The sequence below is a fragment of the Poecilia formosa genome, unplaced genomic scaffold, assembly GCF_000485575.1.
Source record: "Poecilia formosa unplaced genomic scaffold, Poecilia_formosa-5.1.2 Scaffold409, whole genome shotgun sequence".
NCBI classification, from domain to species: Eukaryota; Metazoa; Chordata; class Actinopteri; order Cyprinodontiformes; family Poeciliidae; genus Poecilia; species Poecilia formosa.
This window is the reverse complement of record NW_006800348.1, coordinates 87,877-104,517: the sequence shown is the minus strand read 5'-3', so window position 1 is coordinate 104,517 and position 16,641 is coordinate 87,877. Positions and strand designations below refer to the sequence as shown.

Below are 16,641 nucleotides of genomic sequence, written 5' to 3'. Positions count from 1 at the left end.
TATTGGTGGTTTGCAAACAACGAAAATTGTGCATTACCGCCACCAACTGATGTGGAGTGTGGATCAGAATGTCACTCAAGTATTAAATTCTATTAAATCATGACCTTTTTAAACGACCTTCTTGCTAAGCAGTTCCTAAGCAAATGCGGTGACAGAATACACATGAAAAGATAATAGGTGACAGAGAGCAATGAAGAGACTGAAAATTTTTACCCAAAAAGAGTATAAAAATAACATTCAGAGCGAATAAATTAGAATTTTTTGCACTCCTAGATAATCAAAGTTCACAAAAATATGAATTTCAAGGCTAAAAAGGTGGATTTTGCACATGTTCCTTTTAGGAATGCAGAAGGGTTAGAAAAGAAAAGCACATCATTGAGTTTATGTCCAAATTTAAGGCAGTCACTGCAACTTTAAAGAACTAGTAAGTCTATATTTTTTGTCAAAACAAAATCTTACTCTAAATACCAATACAGACAAGACAGGTTGGAAACTTTATTTTTATTTTAGTGGTTTTTAATACATCCTGGTAATGCAAATCAAATTCTGGATTGAAAACAGTCAATTCTTTTGTTGTTTGGAAAATTTTTGGCAATTAAAAAAATGATATGACAACCAGTTTTACAGGAAAAAAAACTGTGTGGCTTCAGGTGTCATGTGCAGGAACACGTTACACTGAAGTGTGTTTTCTAGAAACAGCTTCTGTGGGAAGTGGAAGTCATTGAAAAGCCTGTTCATCATCTTCCCACAGCAGCCGTTTCTCCCCTCAGGGCTGAAAACCTCTCAACTTTCAGGCTTTCAAAAGGAAAGAAACTCGTGATTTAATAAATGTGTGTTTACGGTATCCGGTTCGTCTTTGCTGCCCTTCTATAAAACCGAAGATCTTAATGTCACCTCGACTGACGTGACTTTCTGGAAAATTCCGTCAACATAATCAAACACTTAGCTAGTTTTAGCACAACTTCAATCCTGGGTCAGTTTGTTTAGTTACAGCTTAAACAGACTCCTTATAGTGTTAGATATTCAAACATTCATTAAATAAAAAAACAAAAAAAAAAACTAGAATAATCACAAAGGCATTAACGGGAGCATTTTAAACTCTGTCAGAATTTTTTTTTTAAACAAGCAATGTTTTTGCCATTTAAGAGATAAGCTAGTTAAGTGATGAGTCATCGAGATGTGCTCATCGAACAAAGGTGCGGTTAAGGTGAATCACAGTGGAAGCAAAATAAATACAAAACGTTATCAAATTTTGAACTTTTAAAAGTCTAAAAGACAAACTAACACAAAAAAATAGAAAACCACACGTTTAAGTTTTACTTTCATTTTGTATATTCAGAGTACAGATCTAGAACGTCAACGTTTCGCCGCTGCCGTCATGATCCCTGCCACAGGAATGCCCTCCTTCCAGTCGGAGCTGCCAGTCGCTTGTGGCAACCATCAGAGGTACACCATGAACCAGAGAACTCAACCTCCACACGCCTTTCAGATGCCTTCCAACTAAGTGACGTCGGACAAAGGCAGATGTTCTAACCCATCATTGGTTTAAGTCTTAATCCCTTTTAATGACTCCAACTCAGTCGGGAAACGTACTATTGTCACTGTTTTTTTTTTTTTCTTTTTCCTGTGTAAATGCATTGGCACGTGCTTTCCGAACAAGGGTGTTTTCCCGCACGTCGTCTAGCAAGTCAAATTGAATCAGCGTTCACATGAAATCTCTGTGGGAAAAGTCACTTCACACCAGGCAGTGTTCCAACCAGGAAGATGAAGGAGTTTTAAGTTCCATCACTAAAGTGCTTTTTTTCTTGTTAGAATCTTGTAAGCTTCCTTAAACGCATTCTGCTTTCATTCCTTTTGGTGCAAAGCAACGAACCATAGAGTTCGGAAAGCCACCTTTTATGAGTCGAAGCCCGTTTTCCCAGGAACCGATCGATCCAATCGGCTTGGCTTAGCGGGCCTCACCTGGCGAACCAGCCGAGACTGGCGGTTTGTCTCAGCGGCTGCTTCTGGCCTTTGCGATACAAGCGCAGGACGAAATCGAAGTTAGCCATCGTGGACATGGCGTAGAAGACGTTGGCTTTGTCCGGCACAAGCAACTCTGAGGACAGAGAAACATACGCTGGTTATCGTCGTGTTACTCTCCCGACCGCGGCGTTTACTCCGACCGGCTCGGTGTGTTCGGACCCTTCTGCTGCGACATGATCTGCGACAGGGTGAAGTCCTGCGGGTTCATGTGCTCCAGGTGATGCTTCTCCAAAGCCCTCTGGATCACCTGGGCCGTTTTATCCTGACTGGTCAGCTGCAGAGACACAAAAAAAACAAAAACAAACACACACCTCAGTGAGTGGCAACATTCCGTTTAGTCACGGTGTGTGACGTGTTTTAGCATGCACTGGAGACAGCCCATTCCCGCCAAACAGCATTTTCTCTTGATATTTTGAAGAACTGCTTCCGTTTTGGTTGGGTTTTCCATTTTGGTTTGTCGGTAAGGCTTCCCAACTGATTCCTGTTCTGGTGTTAAGATAAGCAACCACACCAGACAGATATTTATGGATGAAAACATCTGACTGAACAATGCAAAACCAAACCAAAACCTACATACTCAAGAATTAAACCAAAGATGTGGCCCCAAAGTAAAATAAAGAGCAAGGAGGACAGAATGTACATAGTTTTAAAAATCAAAAGAGGAAAAATTAGCCTGCAGGAATATCAGGAATCCAGCATTCTCCATTTTAATGTGGTCCAAGAATGAAGACTCTATAGAGTCTATTTGACCTCAAATAGACTCTATTTGACCTCAAATAGACTCTATTTGACCTCAAATAGACTCTATAGAGTCTTCATGTTCCTCAGTGAACCCTAACAAGGTAAGGTAATTTTATTTATATAGCACGTTTTCAGCAACAAGGCAATACAAAGTGCTTGGAGTTAGGGTTAGGGTTCAGCTTGTTTTAAGCAAGTTTAAACATGCTTCAGATGTTTCATTCATATTCTTAGACAAGAAATCGACCAGAATTTTCAGCTTGATCGGCTCTAACCTTTGGTTACAAACTTAAACTGATCTTCACAGGAGCTAGCGGTTTGTACTGATTCTTTTTTTGTGTTGTCATTCATACTATAATGATGTGAAAGAAGTTAGAAGAAGAACGCAGACATAACACAGCAGCACTCTGTTTATGGAAGAAATAATAAATGCCGTCATCTGTAGATAAATTTTGAAGTTTATTCAACGATAGGAGCCGTCAGTATTGTCAGACTTTCAAAAGTTCATAAATATAATTTTCAACCATTGTTTACATCCGGATTTATCATAAATTATGATGAAGACAGAACCATACAGATCTCAATAACCATCTTTCTAATTAAAGCAACATTTCTCTTCTAATTTTAAGACATTCTTCTGGTAAAGTTGCGTAAGTATTATCACTGTTAGACCTTTTTTTTCTTTTTTTACTTTAGCCTGCTCTTAATAATCCATCATAAAACTCACAGGCGGGATGATACAAACCACTTTTTGAAAATATTTGTAGTCATTTGGAATTTCTATTTTTAGAAGAAGAAAAAAAAAGCGAGACAATCTGATGGTAGGAAAAAAGCGTAACATTTTTTTTAAAGCCACATCTCGAAGCCGTACTCCAAACTGAACCAAACTCACCAGGATGCTTTTGTACATGTTGCCGTTGTCGAGTCCCAGGTCCACACTGACCCGGATGATGCAGGAGTCGCAGCCCTGCCGGTTGTACATGGGCAGGGACGTCATGGAAATGGAGCGCTTGTGGTGGGGGGACGGGTGAGCGCTGGGTCGGGCGGCAGCGGCGGCCGGCTCTGTACCGCACAGGTTGGCGCTGCAGTCTGACGAGGAACCAGACGGAGACTCTAGAGAGGAAGCAGCTGAGGGGCAAGGGAAGGACGAGGAAGAGGAGGAGGAAGATAAGGCCTCAGATACGTTGTTGTAGGAGCTGTGGAAGGACTGGAGAGGAAAAGCAGAGAGAAAATAAAATAAACTTTCTTGAATGGTGTTTAAATATTAAAAACCCCTTTTCTCTACTAATTAGAAATGCGTAAATGTTGTGTTTGCTTCAAGAGGACGACTCAGAAACAGAGCGCATTCTGTTGGAGACACACAATGACTTGGCTTTCAACAAAGACCATCAGTGTCAGCACTAGAGACAATAGATACAAGACAGAGACAATGGGCTTTCATCTAAGAACAGAGACACACTCTCTCACACACAGAGAGGGAAAGAGATGGTTACCTGTAGTTTAATAGAACATGTTGTGTTTGGAGAAGAAAGATCTTCCATCTCAGATCCACTGGATCCAGAGGATGAGAGGCTGATCTGGTCAGCGGGGAGTTTCTTAGCGGTCTCACTCACCGACCTGAAGCTGAGGGGGAAAAACCTCATTAAGGATGCTGCAGCAAACCAACTGAACCAGAAGAATAACAACATTACACAAGCTGTTAATCAACATTTGATTCTTATCATCTAAATGTAAATAAACCCGATGACCCCTGTAAATTATGAGCATCGACTTTTGGTTTGAATACGCCATCATAAGCTAAAGCACTGCGGAAAAGTATTCACATCCCTTCAACAGCTCCATGTTTGATTATGTAACAACCACAAACTTCAATGTATTTTATTAGGACATCAGATCAAGACGAAGTGGAACATAATTGTGAAATGGAAGGAATGTAATTAGAGCGCTAATTTCAAATAATTACAAAGATTTAAAAAAAATGTAATGCATTTTTTTTTAAAAAATCTACAAACATCCTGAGCTGGAACCTTTGGATTCACGTTTTGGGTACGGCTGTAAATCCGATGCACAAGCTGATTTCCTCGGCCCAGTTGGGGTTGCTTTTCGCGTCTAAAACCGATCTGATGGGACGCTGGGAAACACTACTGTTATGTTTAAGTTGTGCTAAAAGGAGTTAGCCTAGAGTCGAAGCTTTTCAAGCCTAAAATAGCATCCTAATGCTCAACAGGTCACAGCAGGACAAGTCTGAACAGACAGCCAGAGCTACAATCCAAACGAGCTTCAGCTAGGTTGCTAGCAAGGAGGGGAAGAAATTTCAACCTCCATATGTGGGAAGGTAGTAGAAACAAACTACCCCATTCGCTTCTCAGTCCTCTACTCCTTTTTATTGCTCTATTGCATAAAATATAATTAAAATTTGTTGTAGGGTGTGGTTGTGACAAAGTTTAAAAAGGTCAAAGGGTCTGACTACTTTTCCGAGACGTTGTACGCAGTGACACTCACAAGGAGAGTTTCTTTGTGATAGAGCGGTTGCTCCAGGAATTCGGTGAACAAGCGTCCACCGGAGGCTCCAGCTGCTTTGACATTTCATAGCTGTAACAGAAAGAAAATAGAAAACACAAGAAAGTATTGAATTTTCATGCAAACTGCTTTTTTCCTCCCCTAATTTGAATCTCCAAATCAAACATCCTCCATTTCTTTTATTCTTTTATGCTGAAAAAAGGTTTTAAAAAGCAACTTCTGTAGTGCACAGAAACCAACTCTTTACTATACTCAAGCAGGGATGCGTGTGATTTTGTCACATGTCGAAGGGGGAAATAAAAAAATATATATTTTCGGCTCACCTCTCCTGATCTGTGAGCAGTCTGTGTCCGTGCAGCCAAGCGGCGATTTTGGGATGTTTGGGGAGCTTGTACTGGGAACAGGACGCCTGCAGCACGCGGATCTGCGACAAGACGTCAAACTCCTGTGTGGGAAACGAGAAATGTTGACGGTGAGACGGTGAGAGCAGGGCGAAACGGACCGCTGGATGTCAGGACTTCAGGTTGCATAATCTGGCCCGGAGCAACAAGGTTGCAGTTGCAACACTCAAGAAAGTCACATGAGAACTCCAGCTTCGAATATGAAGTCAGGTTTATGTTTAACTTTCTGTCAACTCTGACAACACATATGTACTGCTCTACTATCTACTATACACTCATCCAGCATGTAGAGAAATGTCACATAAAGAATCCATTAAATGACAGGAGCTACTTACCCTCCTCCTCTTCTCAAAGTTTATAAGTCCATCCTGTTGGGAGAGTGGATTATTAGCACTTTCATTTATTACATAAATCAATGATTAATTTGGTAGAAGAAAGCCTAACTAAGTTGTTGTTTTTTTTTTTAAATATTAACCATGTTGGTAAAAGTACAACAAATAGCTTTCTTGAGCAACTCTGCAATTTTTTCACACATCTTTGGGGTCAATTTGTTTGTTTTTTTTAAGTGAATTATTGTAACTGCTACACAGCTGATTTTACAAGCTCAAAACTTCAATAGTGTATATAAGCATAATTTTAAAAACCTAATTAGCTAATTTATTTCATTCTAAAAAGGCAGAATTTTTCTTTATCAAACTAAGCTTTTATTTGTATTAAAACTACCATTATTGCTTCTGTAAGAATATTAGTTGTTAATGATCTACATGCAACAAAAAACTGACGGTTACAAGAAACTCAAAAGTCCAGTTCTAGAGCCACAAGTGGCGCTTTGGCTCACTTAATATATTAAAAGATGAAACATTGTTTCATTCTTTTGTTCTGTGCTCTAATGAAATTCACTGGCCCTTCTGGTAAATTTGATCTAGAACTGCCAATAAAATGTTCAAGTATTCCAGCATAGACCTAGCATGGTTTACCTCTGTGGTGTCAGGTAGAGCCGTGTCCAACATGGTGAGGACGGTCAGATAGGTGCCCAGGTAAGGAACCACTCCACTTGAGGTACTCTGTAAACAAGCCAGGTGTAGAAACCCATTAAAGTTACAGCAGCAGGTTTATTCCCCCTTTACTTTTACTCTAAAACCAGTTTACTCTTTTTTTTTTCTTTCCATGGGCTTGTTTCACAGTGACAGATCTAAACATGACAATGTTCACACCAGGACTGAAGGCAGTCAGCGGAACCTCTCATATTACCACCCAGAAGAATGTGGTCAGGACCCCATGAAAACCCCCCGTCTGGTCTATTATTACTGACCTATAATCCTATTGACCGGACGCCATTTGAAACCCGCTCAGCGCCGAGCGGAGCTAAAAATAGTTTTGGGTTCCAGTTGCGTTCCAGAGAGGGAAATCAACCCTGGCGGGGCTCTTTCAGAGGCGTGGAGTATGAGGGGGATTTGCATGAATCTTCTGCCTCATATGAAAATGACTCAAAGGTGAAAGGCCAAGTGATATGGAGCACCGGCTTAATCGGGCTCTCTCTCTTTTTTGTTTTTTCTTTATTTGTATTTAGGTATAGCTTACCATCTGCCGGGGGAGTTGACACTTCTTGCTTAACTTTGGAGAAACATTATCCACATTGGCTTGGCTTCCGTCCTGTTGATGACAATCAAAGCTGTGCTCAGTTTGCAGTTCCACTGGCAAAAGGAAGAGCTTTTAATCACACATTAGCCTGAACATCCTGTTTAACAGTTAATTGTTAGGTTCTTCTTTTTTTCTCCAAAAGGACTGAAGTCCATTTCCAATGTACCTGAGCGTTTTTATCCATAAGCAAATAGGCTTAGGTTTGGAATACATATGAATGCCAGTGTTTACATAGATAAGAGGTCTGCCTGAAAAATGAAAGGCAATCAAGAGAAGGTATTGTGGGGCAACAAACGCTAGCTGTTTAGCTGCTGGGTACAGAAAGAGCAAGGGATCTGATGACTTTAGGGTTCTTTATTGGAGCTGGACAAAAGACGTCTGTGACGCAGCTCCCTAAAGAAAGTCACGGAGAGAAGAGTGAGACGGGAACATGATGTCCTCGAGGCCCCTTGTTTGCTATTCATAACCATTTCTGCAAACATTAACTCAAAAGGGAATCTTTTTAAAGATTAAAAGAGTGGCATTGGTGTTCAAGGAGACAATCTTTGCACCTTGTTCATGAGCTAACGTTCTGGTTGTTGTTTTATTTTTTTTTTTTTGCCTGTTCAAGATCCAAATCTGTAATTCTAGGTTCTTTTTTTTAATACGAAACCAAATAATATTTTATCAAAATTCTGTATGGGGGCAAATTGTAATGGGCAGGTCATGATTTTTAAAGAGCGACCAGAAAACTGCAATTGCTGCACTCCAAATATTAAGGATTTGTACCTTACTTAACATTCGACATGTACTGGTTACTGGTACTAAGGCATGCTAATGTTTTAAAAAGTTCATATTTTAAAATTTATACTGTTATACATTGAACAGTTTAACGTCTTGACCTTGAATTTTGAATACTGTAATAGCCAGAAAGCGGTACAACACTGCCGATCAGATGGCTGAAAGAAGGTTACTGCAGTTTATCACAGGCTAACAAGAAATTGGGAATAGTTCTGTTTGCCAAAATACATGTTGAATCGTGATGGGGGAACCAAGAGAGCACCAGCATTAAGAAGGAATAACCGTGACTTTTCTATTATTAGTTGTCTTCCACTGTTTTAAACCATATTTTTGCGTTTTTAGATAAAAGTGTTTCAGTAAAAATGATAAAACATCATATTTTTTTCAACCATAGTTAACGCGATTGAGAATCTTTATTAAACGGGGTCTGTCCACTTAAGGGAAGGTTTAGGTTGAGGTCCGTTTTTGGCTGATATCAATTTTTCTTTGGTCTGAAAAGTCAAAGTTGCTAGTTTGTCTGCCCACATGCTGACATTAAAAGGGACAATAGTTGATTTTCAGTCCTTTGTGGACGTTGCTAAGATCAGTTACTCATGGCCAATAACTGATCTACCAAAATTAAGGAGCTCTGGGACAATTTATTGGTATACCAGCAGTGCTGATCTTCATGAGTTGGGTATGTGAGGGTTAACTCTGCAAACATGTCTTTTTCTCACCTCCACCAGGAGCTCTCTGTTGGTCAGAACACAGTTCTCGTCCGGGAACGTCTCCCAGAGATTATCGAACGTGGCAGTGCTGTCTCTGCAAACAGGGACCAAGATGACATGAAGACGACAGCTGCGGGTTGTTCCAATATTATCCACAGTAAGCATTTTTAAAGCTTTCCAAAGTTTAACTTGTTTGCACGGTAAGCATTTTAGGTGAAGCTTAGCACCAAACTAGTGAGCTTTTAACTAAGTTCACGACCCGAGCTAAAATATGGGTCATGAACCAAAGGAGACGTTTGCTGACTCGCCCAATCAAGTTTCACAGAATTGCACCCATTAGCAGGTTGATGTCCTTGTTAAGAGGCTGTTATGTAGAGAAAACCTATTTACGACCTTGGAGACGGGCCAAAGAGTGCGGCCTTTGAAATGAAATAAAGTACATAGATGATCAAAAACCCCACCTGCTGACGGCTGCCCAGGTCTTCCTCAGCCTGTAGACGGCATTCGAGTGCAGGGCAGAAAGGATCGCCTTGAGGGAGGAGAAGTTCTTCAAGCGGCGACATTCCTGCAGAACAAAACAGACTCCCGTCATTTCAATGTTTCTCCAGTTCTATGCTAACCAGGTTGGTATGAGATCTTCAAAGTGTGATGCACTTTTGAGAAAACATGCAAAGGTTCCAAGGTGCTATACCCTATTGTTATTCTTAGTCGTTCTAGACCAAGAAGTGTAGCCAATTGATCCACCTGCAGTCTGCTGCTGAACAGATGAGCCACTCCAACAGCAGATATTTTTCCAAAAAGTTGCACTACAAAACACACATGATGTCTCTGGACAACAGAAACAAAAAGAAAAAACTACCACCGCATTCACAGGTGTTTGCATGTTACATTCGATAACTGTGTATTTTTACTTCTTAGCATAATTTATAGTGTTGTACGCTTAATGTAGGAGCCCTACACTGCCCCCTAAAGTCTAGGAGAATATGGGTTACAGTGAGGATGAGCCACACGGAGTATAAATTAGTGTTGGCCTGATTCCGAGCTTCTATTTTCAAGTGTCAAGCATAAACCAAACTTACCAACTATATATAATGACTAATAAAGTTACTAGAACCCACCTGTGCCACTTTGATCCACTTCTCAATGACGCGAGCCCTCTGGGCTGGAGTGGTAGGAGGCGACCCAGAAGAGCCGTTAGCTGGTTCTGCAGACTGGGAGAGCAGCGACACAATAACCCTGTTGGTCAACGCGTTGAACTGCGCGATGGTGGCTCGGATGGTGGGAGACATGTTTTCCTTCTTATCTCTCTGGGACCACACACAGCCCAGACACTGGTAGGGCACCACTTTGACAAACAGGGCCTGGAAAGGTCAAGGAAGCCCACCGTCAGCCTTTAAAGCATCAGATATGAGCAATATTTAATAATGAGACATGAAAAATATCCAGTGACGCACAGAGTCCATTTGAGTGAGCTGCTCAGCGATGGCTGAGGCGGAGAAATCCATGATGCTGCCCTGATCCAGAGAGGTTTCACATCCTGAATCCTCACTGGCAGACTCTTCCTCCCCTTGGTCAAGACCAGCAGCATTCGACAATGTTCCTGAAATAAAAGAAAAAAGAAAAAAAAAAAAAACAGTGTTACTAGTGGGAACTTAACGTGTTTCCCACCACAATTACTGTCAAGAAGACCAACTGCGTCGTCGTAGCCAAAGGAAAAGTTGTGGAATAAAAAGGTCACCTCCGTCTTTCTGGAACTTTCTGAGCAGCTCCTCGGCTTGTCCGGCCAGTGAGCAGAAGTTCGGCTGGCTGCGCATGCCGCCTTGCACGGCGGAGCTGATCCTCAGGTGATCCAGCAGCAGGTGGAGAGCCGGGTGCAGCGGAGGGTCCCTGAAGTCCTCGCTGTACTCATCCAACCACGTCTGGATGAAGGTCAACAGGAGGCTGGAGAGAGAGAGAGAGAGAGAGCAGAGCGCTGGAGGGAAACTTTACCAACCACGGAAAAACCACAACAAACCTCAAACTGGGACATTTTCCACCCACCTCCTGCAGTAACCCGCGTTGTCCACATCTGAAGAGACGCTGTCCCTGTAAGCAAATAAAAAATAAAAAAAATCAAAAGTCAGCCTCTTTCTTTCCGTCTTCTGAAATCTTTTGATTATTATTTGCACCCGCCTACTCCCCAACGTTAAACCCAGGCAACGCATAATGGCTGTTGTTGGGAGCTTCCAGCTAATGAGCACCTGCTTGGCACGGCTCACATCAAAGCCGGGACGAGAGGCTCACTTTATCGGTGGGAACATCAAACACCAGGCTCCTTTCAAAACATGGGGACCGGGCATGAATAAACACAAGAGGTTTTGTTTTTCCAAGACTGATTTATGCTTTTCTTTTGTCCTGGAAAATAAACTGTCATATTGGTTCCTAGGAGCATTCATACCCTTTGAAAGGTTTTATTTTTTTTTGTCTCCATTAAACTTTATACAATTAGAGCCTGAAGTAGAGGTGCAGTGATTTTGTTTAGCCAGCCGATCGTTTGGTACCGACTTCCTTAATTTTGAGTGATGGGCGGATACCAGCATGTGAATACTTGCCAACTTGATGACTCTTTCGCTACATTTAGCAAAAATAAATAAATAAAACAAAATAATAATAATAATAATAATAAAAAATTTTCTTAAATAAGAAAAACAATCTGTGATCAACCAAAATACTGCGATCGGTGCGCCCTCAACCAGAAGGTTTCGCCCCTTTTTTTAGAGAAAATTAGCTCAAACTCAGACAGACTGGATGAAGAACATCTGTGAACATCATTTTACAAGTACTGTCACAGATTCTGCAATGGATTAAAACTTTGACTAGGCCATTTTGACACAAAACCGTCAATCTAAATCATTCCATTTTTTCCCCCACTGTATTGGTGTTGTTGGACTGGTGGAAAAATACTTGGTGAGATTTTGTTTTTCCAGTGCATGTGTGTGTGTGTGTACAGAACTTTAAGTTTGTTTTGCTAAAAAAAATATCACTGGAAAAGTTTTCTTTTTAACTCTACATCTCCAAACTTGAGATGGAAAACCAAGTTTTTGCCGTCTTTCTATCGCCGTCCGCACAAAATGCTTTGAATGGGCCGTACTTTTTACACCTCTGATGTTGACCACACAGAATCCAAAAGACCAGATGAAAACAGACAGTAGCCAGCTTGGAGTGGTACAAAGGAGGCAGCTGTACCTCTGGAAGAGCAGCTCTATGAGCGCCGTGGTGCTGGTGTAGGTCCGGTAGGTGGAGAGGAAGATCCGGCTGTAGTCCGGATCCTGGCTGCTGCTGCTGTCCAGCAGGTGACTTATGAGCAAGTCCAAGGTGGCGGCCTTCAGACGCCGCACCTTGCAGGTCCGGTACTGGACAAAACCGCAGCAGGAGCTCGTCTCGCTGGGGCCGGGCGAGGACGGGTCCGGCTCCCGGCGCAGCGTCACCCCGTACACCACGCCGTCCTCCTTCTCCTCACCCCACTCCTGCACTGGATTCTGGAGAAAAACAAATAAACAAAAAAAACAATCAAGTTGGGGGAGGAGGGGATGACTGTCAGGAATATAAAAACTAAAAGGTACAGAGTAACATGTTCAAATATAGATCAAGTTATGTTTGCAGTTACAACAGAAGGGTCAGAGGGTGAGCTCAGCAAACAAGAAATAGTCACCAGCAATCCTGGCCACACAAACAGGTGACACAGCAGCCCACTGAGTCTTAACATTGATCCCTCGCAAAGCCGCAGCAACAAGGTAATATTTACATCTGCTAATAGTCATCATCTACAGCGACGGCACAAACAGGCTGGCGTGTGATGATGACAACAATTATTTCAGATCTAGCTGATTCAGATACCGATGCAGAATAATAACATAATGGTGTGTCTGTTTGGGGGTTGTTGTTTTTTTTTTTTAACAACTTCCTTGCAGCTCTGATCTTTCCAAGAATCTTATAGCTAAACATCAGTGTTTATGGACAAACAAAGGAAAATAAAGAGGTTGGCACATCAACTTGGGGAGGGGGGAAAAATTTCCAGTGTATTCAATCCTTTTAGCACATATATCTGCAGGTGTTGACAACAGCGGGAGTCATTGCTTTTAGATTTAAATCCTCTTTTCATAAAATGAAAACAAAGGGTTAGCCTTTGCTTTCTGTTAGAGCTTTCTGTTTGGTTTTACGGCCAAAGCCAAAGTCACAGCAGAGTTTTCAAAAGCGCGCCTGGAATGACACTGGAGAACCGGTTTAATCAGATGAGTGCCCGAGTCAGGCCACCAGCTTATCACACTGTAACAGGAAAACAGCTGCATCGCCATCAAATAAGCTACTTTTCCACAAACTATAGGAACCAATTTAGAATTTTTAAAGTTCACTTAAAAATGTCAACATAAGCTACTTGATTTAGGTAACAAATCCTACCTGAAATAAAAATATATATATTAAAAATGTGTTCTAATTAACAAAATTTGCCTAGCTACAGTTTTGGCTAGTTTAGCGATAGCACTATGTAGCAAAAACATAAACAGAAAACAAGTCAAGTTGCAGCATCTGAAATACAGTTTCGCAAAAACAATATTCAAAGAATCTATTATTAGGCACTGCATATTGCTACAGAAATCAGAAGGTATGATTTGGTCCACAAGAGTTGGTGTCATTTATATGTTGACATTACATTTAACTCAAAGTAGCGATAAGTTTTTACAGTATTAGGTTGTACGTTTTTCTTCCAAAATACCCAAAGATTGGAGCTAATTTGCTAATTTAAAAGCAGCTGCCCACAAACAGCTGACATCTGCTAATACTTGAGACTCCTTCTAAAATCGATTAGAACTGCCCATTTTAAAATTTCATTAAAATGCATTGTGGAAACCATCTTAGCACAACCACAAGAGCTAATGTCTACAGTTGTCCTCATTTCTACTCGTATGGATGCTGCCAATCAGCAGCCAGGAAAATGAACAGCCCTCCTGAATTGGCTGCATTGCAAATACCAACCGATAGAGTGGTAACAATGCAGCTAAGAAGTTTTCAATTTTTAAAAATCTGATTTTTTTTTTAGTTGAACTGTAAAAATAAAAATCTGTGAATTGCCAAACCTTTAACAAATAATTCAAAGTAGAGTTAAACAAACAAACAAACAAAAATTTGAATAAATGAATCTGAAAATACCTAACTATGAATTGGTGGTTTGCAGACAAATGAACAACGTCATAGGAATATTTATAGGTTAATCTCCATGGTAACAGAGTAGGACAGATCCTGTCTGCTGCCCACATCTTTGCTAGGATCACATTTCATTTGAAATGCTGAGCTCACAAAAAGAATTGAGACAAAAACAATGACCTCTTTATATGTTTAACTTTTCAGGCTCGTCTCAATCTGAAATGCCAAAAGTGAACACAAAAGAAAATAAATTCTCTTATTGTGTCTGCAATTAGAATTAATGTTTCAAAAAACTTTCAGCACTTGTGCCGCCCCCGATAACATTTCACCCGGAGCGGTGAGCCACAATGTCCATGTTGGCACTGTTGATTGAAAACACAACCTCTTCTCCCTAGTTCTACTGTATGTGCAGTTATTTTATGATTTATAATAAAATAGTGTATCCCATATAGCATTGACTGAAGTTAACAACAAAATAATATCCGCTAGAAATCAACAAATGTGAAAAAGAAAGCATGAACAATATTAAGAAAAACACATTAATGGTCCTTTGGGTGGTTGCTATGAACCTAGCAACCAGCCAAAGGTTGCTAGGTTATGAACTTAACTAAATGTGGTCCTCTAATTCTACACAGAGCCCTTTTGAATGGTAAGAAAATAACATTATTACCATTCAAAAAAATATGTAGACCCTCCTCAGACAGCAGGCAACTTGCTGTGACACCTGATATGTGACGTTTCCAGCCAAACTCACCATGGTCAGCTCCCATTTGCCCATCTTGTCCGCTCTGCTTACGAAGCGCGGCTCTTCATCTTGACAGCAACTTCAGGTAAAGTTAACTTCCAACTAGCCAAGCAAAAAAAAAAATTTTAAAAATCCGTGTGAGTCTTCCTTTTTCCAACAACTTTAAAGCCAAAAACATTGGTCCGGTCGCGAGCTACCTTCACGCGCTTGTCTTGAAATGTTGAAGAGTTTTTAGATACATTTTTGCAGCTGGATATTTTAAAGAGTCGGGCTGGTTTCTCTTGCCTTTGCCTGCGGTTGGTGCCCGAGTATCTTTGGAGCTGTCCCAGCCTGTCCGCCAGCACCGACACCGGCTCACAGGCTCTCACTCGGTGACAGGAGACGGGAAAGAAACCCGACCGTCCTTATGTGGGCGGCGGCGGCTCTCCCGGGCCTGAGGGGAGGAGGTGTGTCCCCGTCATGCCTGTCTGCTCTGTGTGTGCGTCAAAAGTCCTTTCGCTTCTAGTCAACCACTGTTATTTTATCGATCTAGTTACTCTTTAAGTTTTAATTATTCTATTGCGCTATTTTAGAATTAATTAGCTTTGTTTTATTAAAAAAAAAAGAAAAGAAAAAAGCACACAGCAGTGGCCTACTTAAAATCTTACTTAAATCCAATGAAAATGGTGTAGTGTGACCTTAAATGTGACTTTAATAGCTATTTTCCTCCAAGAGTGCCATCGCTTTTTATATGATACTGTAGGTCCAGCAGTTTTATCCAGTTCAATTCAATTCAGTTCAATTCAATTCCATTCATTTCAGTTCAGTTCAGTTCAATTCAATAAAACTTTATTTGTCTGTAAGGGGCAATATAAAAGCACAGTGAAGCATCACAAATATTAACACAATCACTTAAAACACAATGACATACAAACATAAGCCTAAAATCAAAGAACAAACAGAAAAGAAACACCATGTCAAGTCTCTCTAATTGTTGTGGTTTTACTTTATTTATTTATTTTTATATGCCACCAGATGACTGAATCAGTTGAAGGATGCTCACATAACCAAATGTTTGACTTTCAGCCTCATGATGACTAAACACAGAGAGCATGAAAAACCCTCATGAGAGGAGAAAATGCGTATGACTGTCAGATAAAGTTGATGTTTCACACTGATGCTAAGACAGCATCTCACATCTGAGGAACTGCAGATTCCTCCTGAAGAAATCGTACTAGTTCCTTCAGATAAGTTAGAGTTCGATAAAATGTTGATAGGTCACCTTGTTCGTGATCGAATGTGTTTATTGTTCCCAGCCAGGTTCCCTCAGTGTGGCCACCATCATGTCCGTTCTACTAGGAAAGAAACACACTCCTCTGTTCTGTGAAAGATTATTTTTCTTTCATGCTTTTGGCATTTTTCTGGGTGCCAGCTGGCTGCTTTGTTTTTCTCGTTCTAATAGAAAATCCACCAACAACAGTACGGTTAGAGCACTAAGTGAATGAATATGAGTTGGTCTAGCCCTCATGCGTATAATGATGCGTATATCTTTTGTGGCAACAAGAGCACTGACACGGTTAACGCGACATTCCGATCCTCTTTGTGCCTCACAGTGCAGCTCGGGTTGCAGCTAACATCCTCCCAGCATCGTCACTGGTGTGAAGACGCTGATGCTGATGCCGGGTGGGGCCCACTAAGGTTTTATTTGGCATTTCTGTTATTATCGCTACATTTCCCACGCTCTGTGTAAGCGTGACGCAGTACATGTCAATTATATATTACATTTTTTGAACATTTTGCCTCATTCCAGTCATGAACTTCAATGTATTTTCATGGGATTTTATGCAGAAACGCAAAAGCACAAAGTGGCATGTAATTACTGAGGTGGAAGGAAAAAAAGAGTCGTAGTTATCCCCAGATTTTA

At 40.9% G+C, this 16,641-nt stretch overlaps 1 protein-coding gene across 1 annotated transcript; it reads right to left on the bottom strand.

The window, feature by feature from the left end:
* Positions 1-483: 483 nt before the first annotated feature.
* LOC103155005 (ral guanine nucleotide dissociation stimulator-like 1) lies at positions 484-15,189 on the bottom strand. The gene is made up of 18 exons (XM_007576520.2): positions 14,936-15,189; positions 14,748-14,840; positions 12,038-12,330; positions 10,853-10,897; positions 10,551-10,753; positions 10,267-10,412; positions 9,931-10,173; positions 9,274-9,377; positions 8,822-8,906; positions 7,266-7,337; positions 6,662-6,748; positions 6,020-6,052; positions 5,607-5,728; positions 5,266-5,355; positions 4,257-4,386; positions 3,656-3,970; positions 2,185-2,299; positions 484-2,098 (listed from the first exon to the last, which is right to left on the bottom strand). The coding sequence occupies exons 2-18, from the start codon at positions 14,769-14,771 to the stop codon at positions 1,959-1,961; spliced, it is 2,247 nt and encodes a 748-aa protein (XP_007576582.1). The 5' UTR covers positions 14,772-14,840; positions 14,936-15,189; the 3' UTR covers positions 484-1,958.
* Positions 15,190-16,641: the final 1,452 nt, after the last annotated feature.

Coding starts and splice junctions, on each gene's coding strand:
- LOC103155005 (XM_007576520.2), bottom strand. CDS start 14,771: ATGGGCAAATGGGAGCTGACCATG. Junction 7,338..8,821: donor ACAGAGAGCTCCTGGTGGAG/GTGAGAAAAAGA, acceptor TGTCATCAACAG/GACGGAAGCCAAGCCAATGT. Junction 2,099..2,184: donor GATCATGTCGCAGCAGAAGG/GTCCGAACACAC, acceptor CTCTGTCCTCAG/AGTTGCTTGTGCCGGACAAA.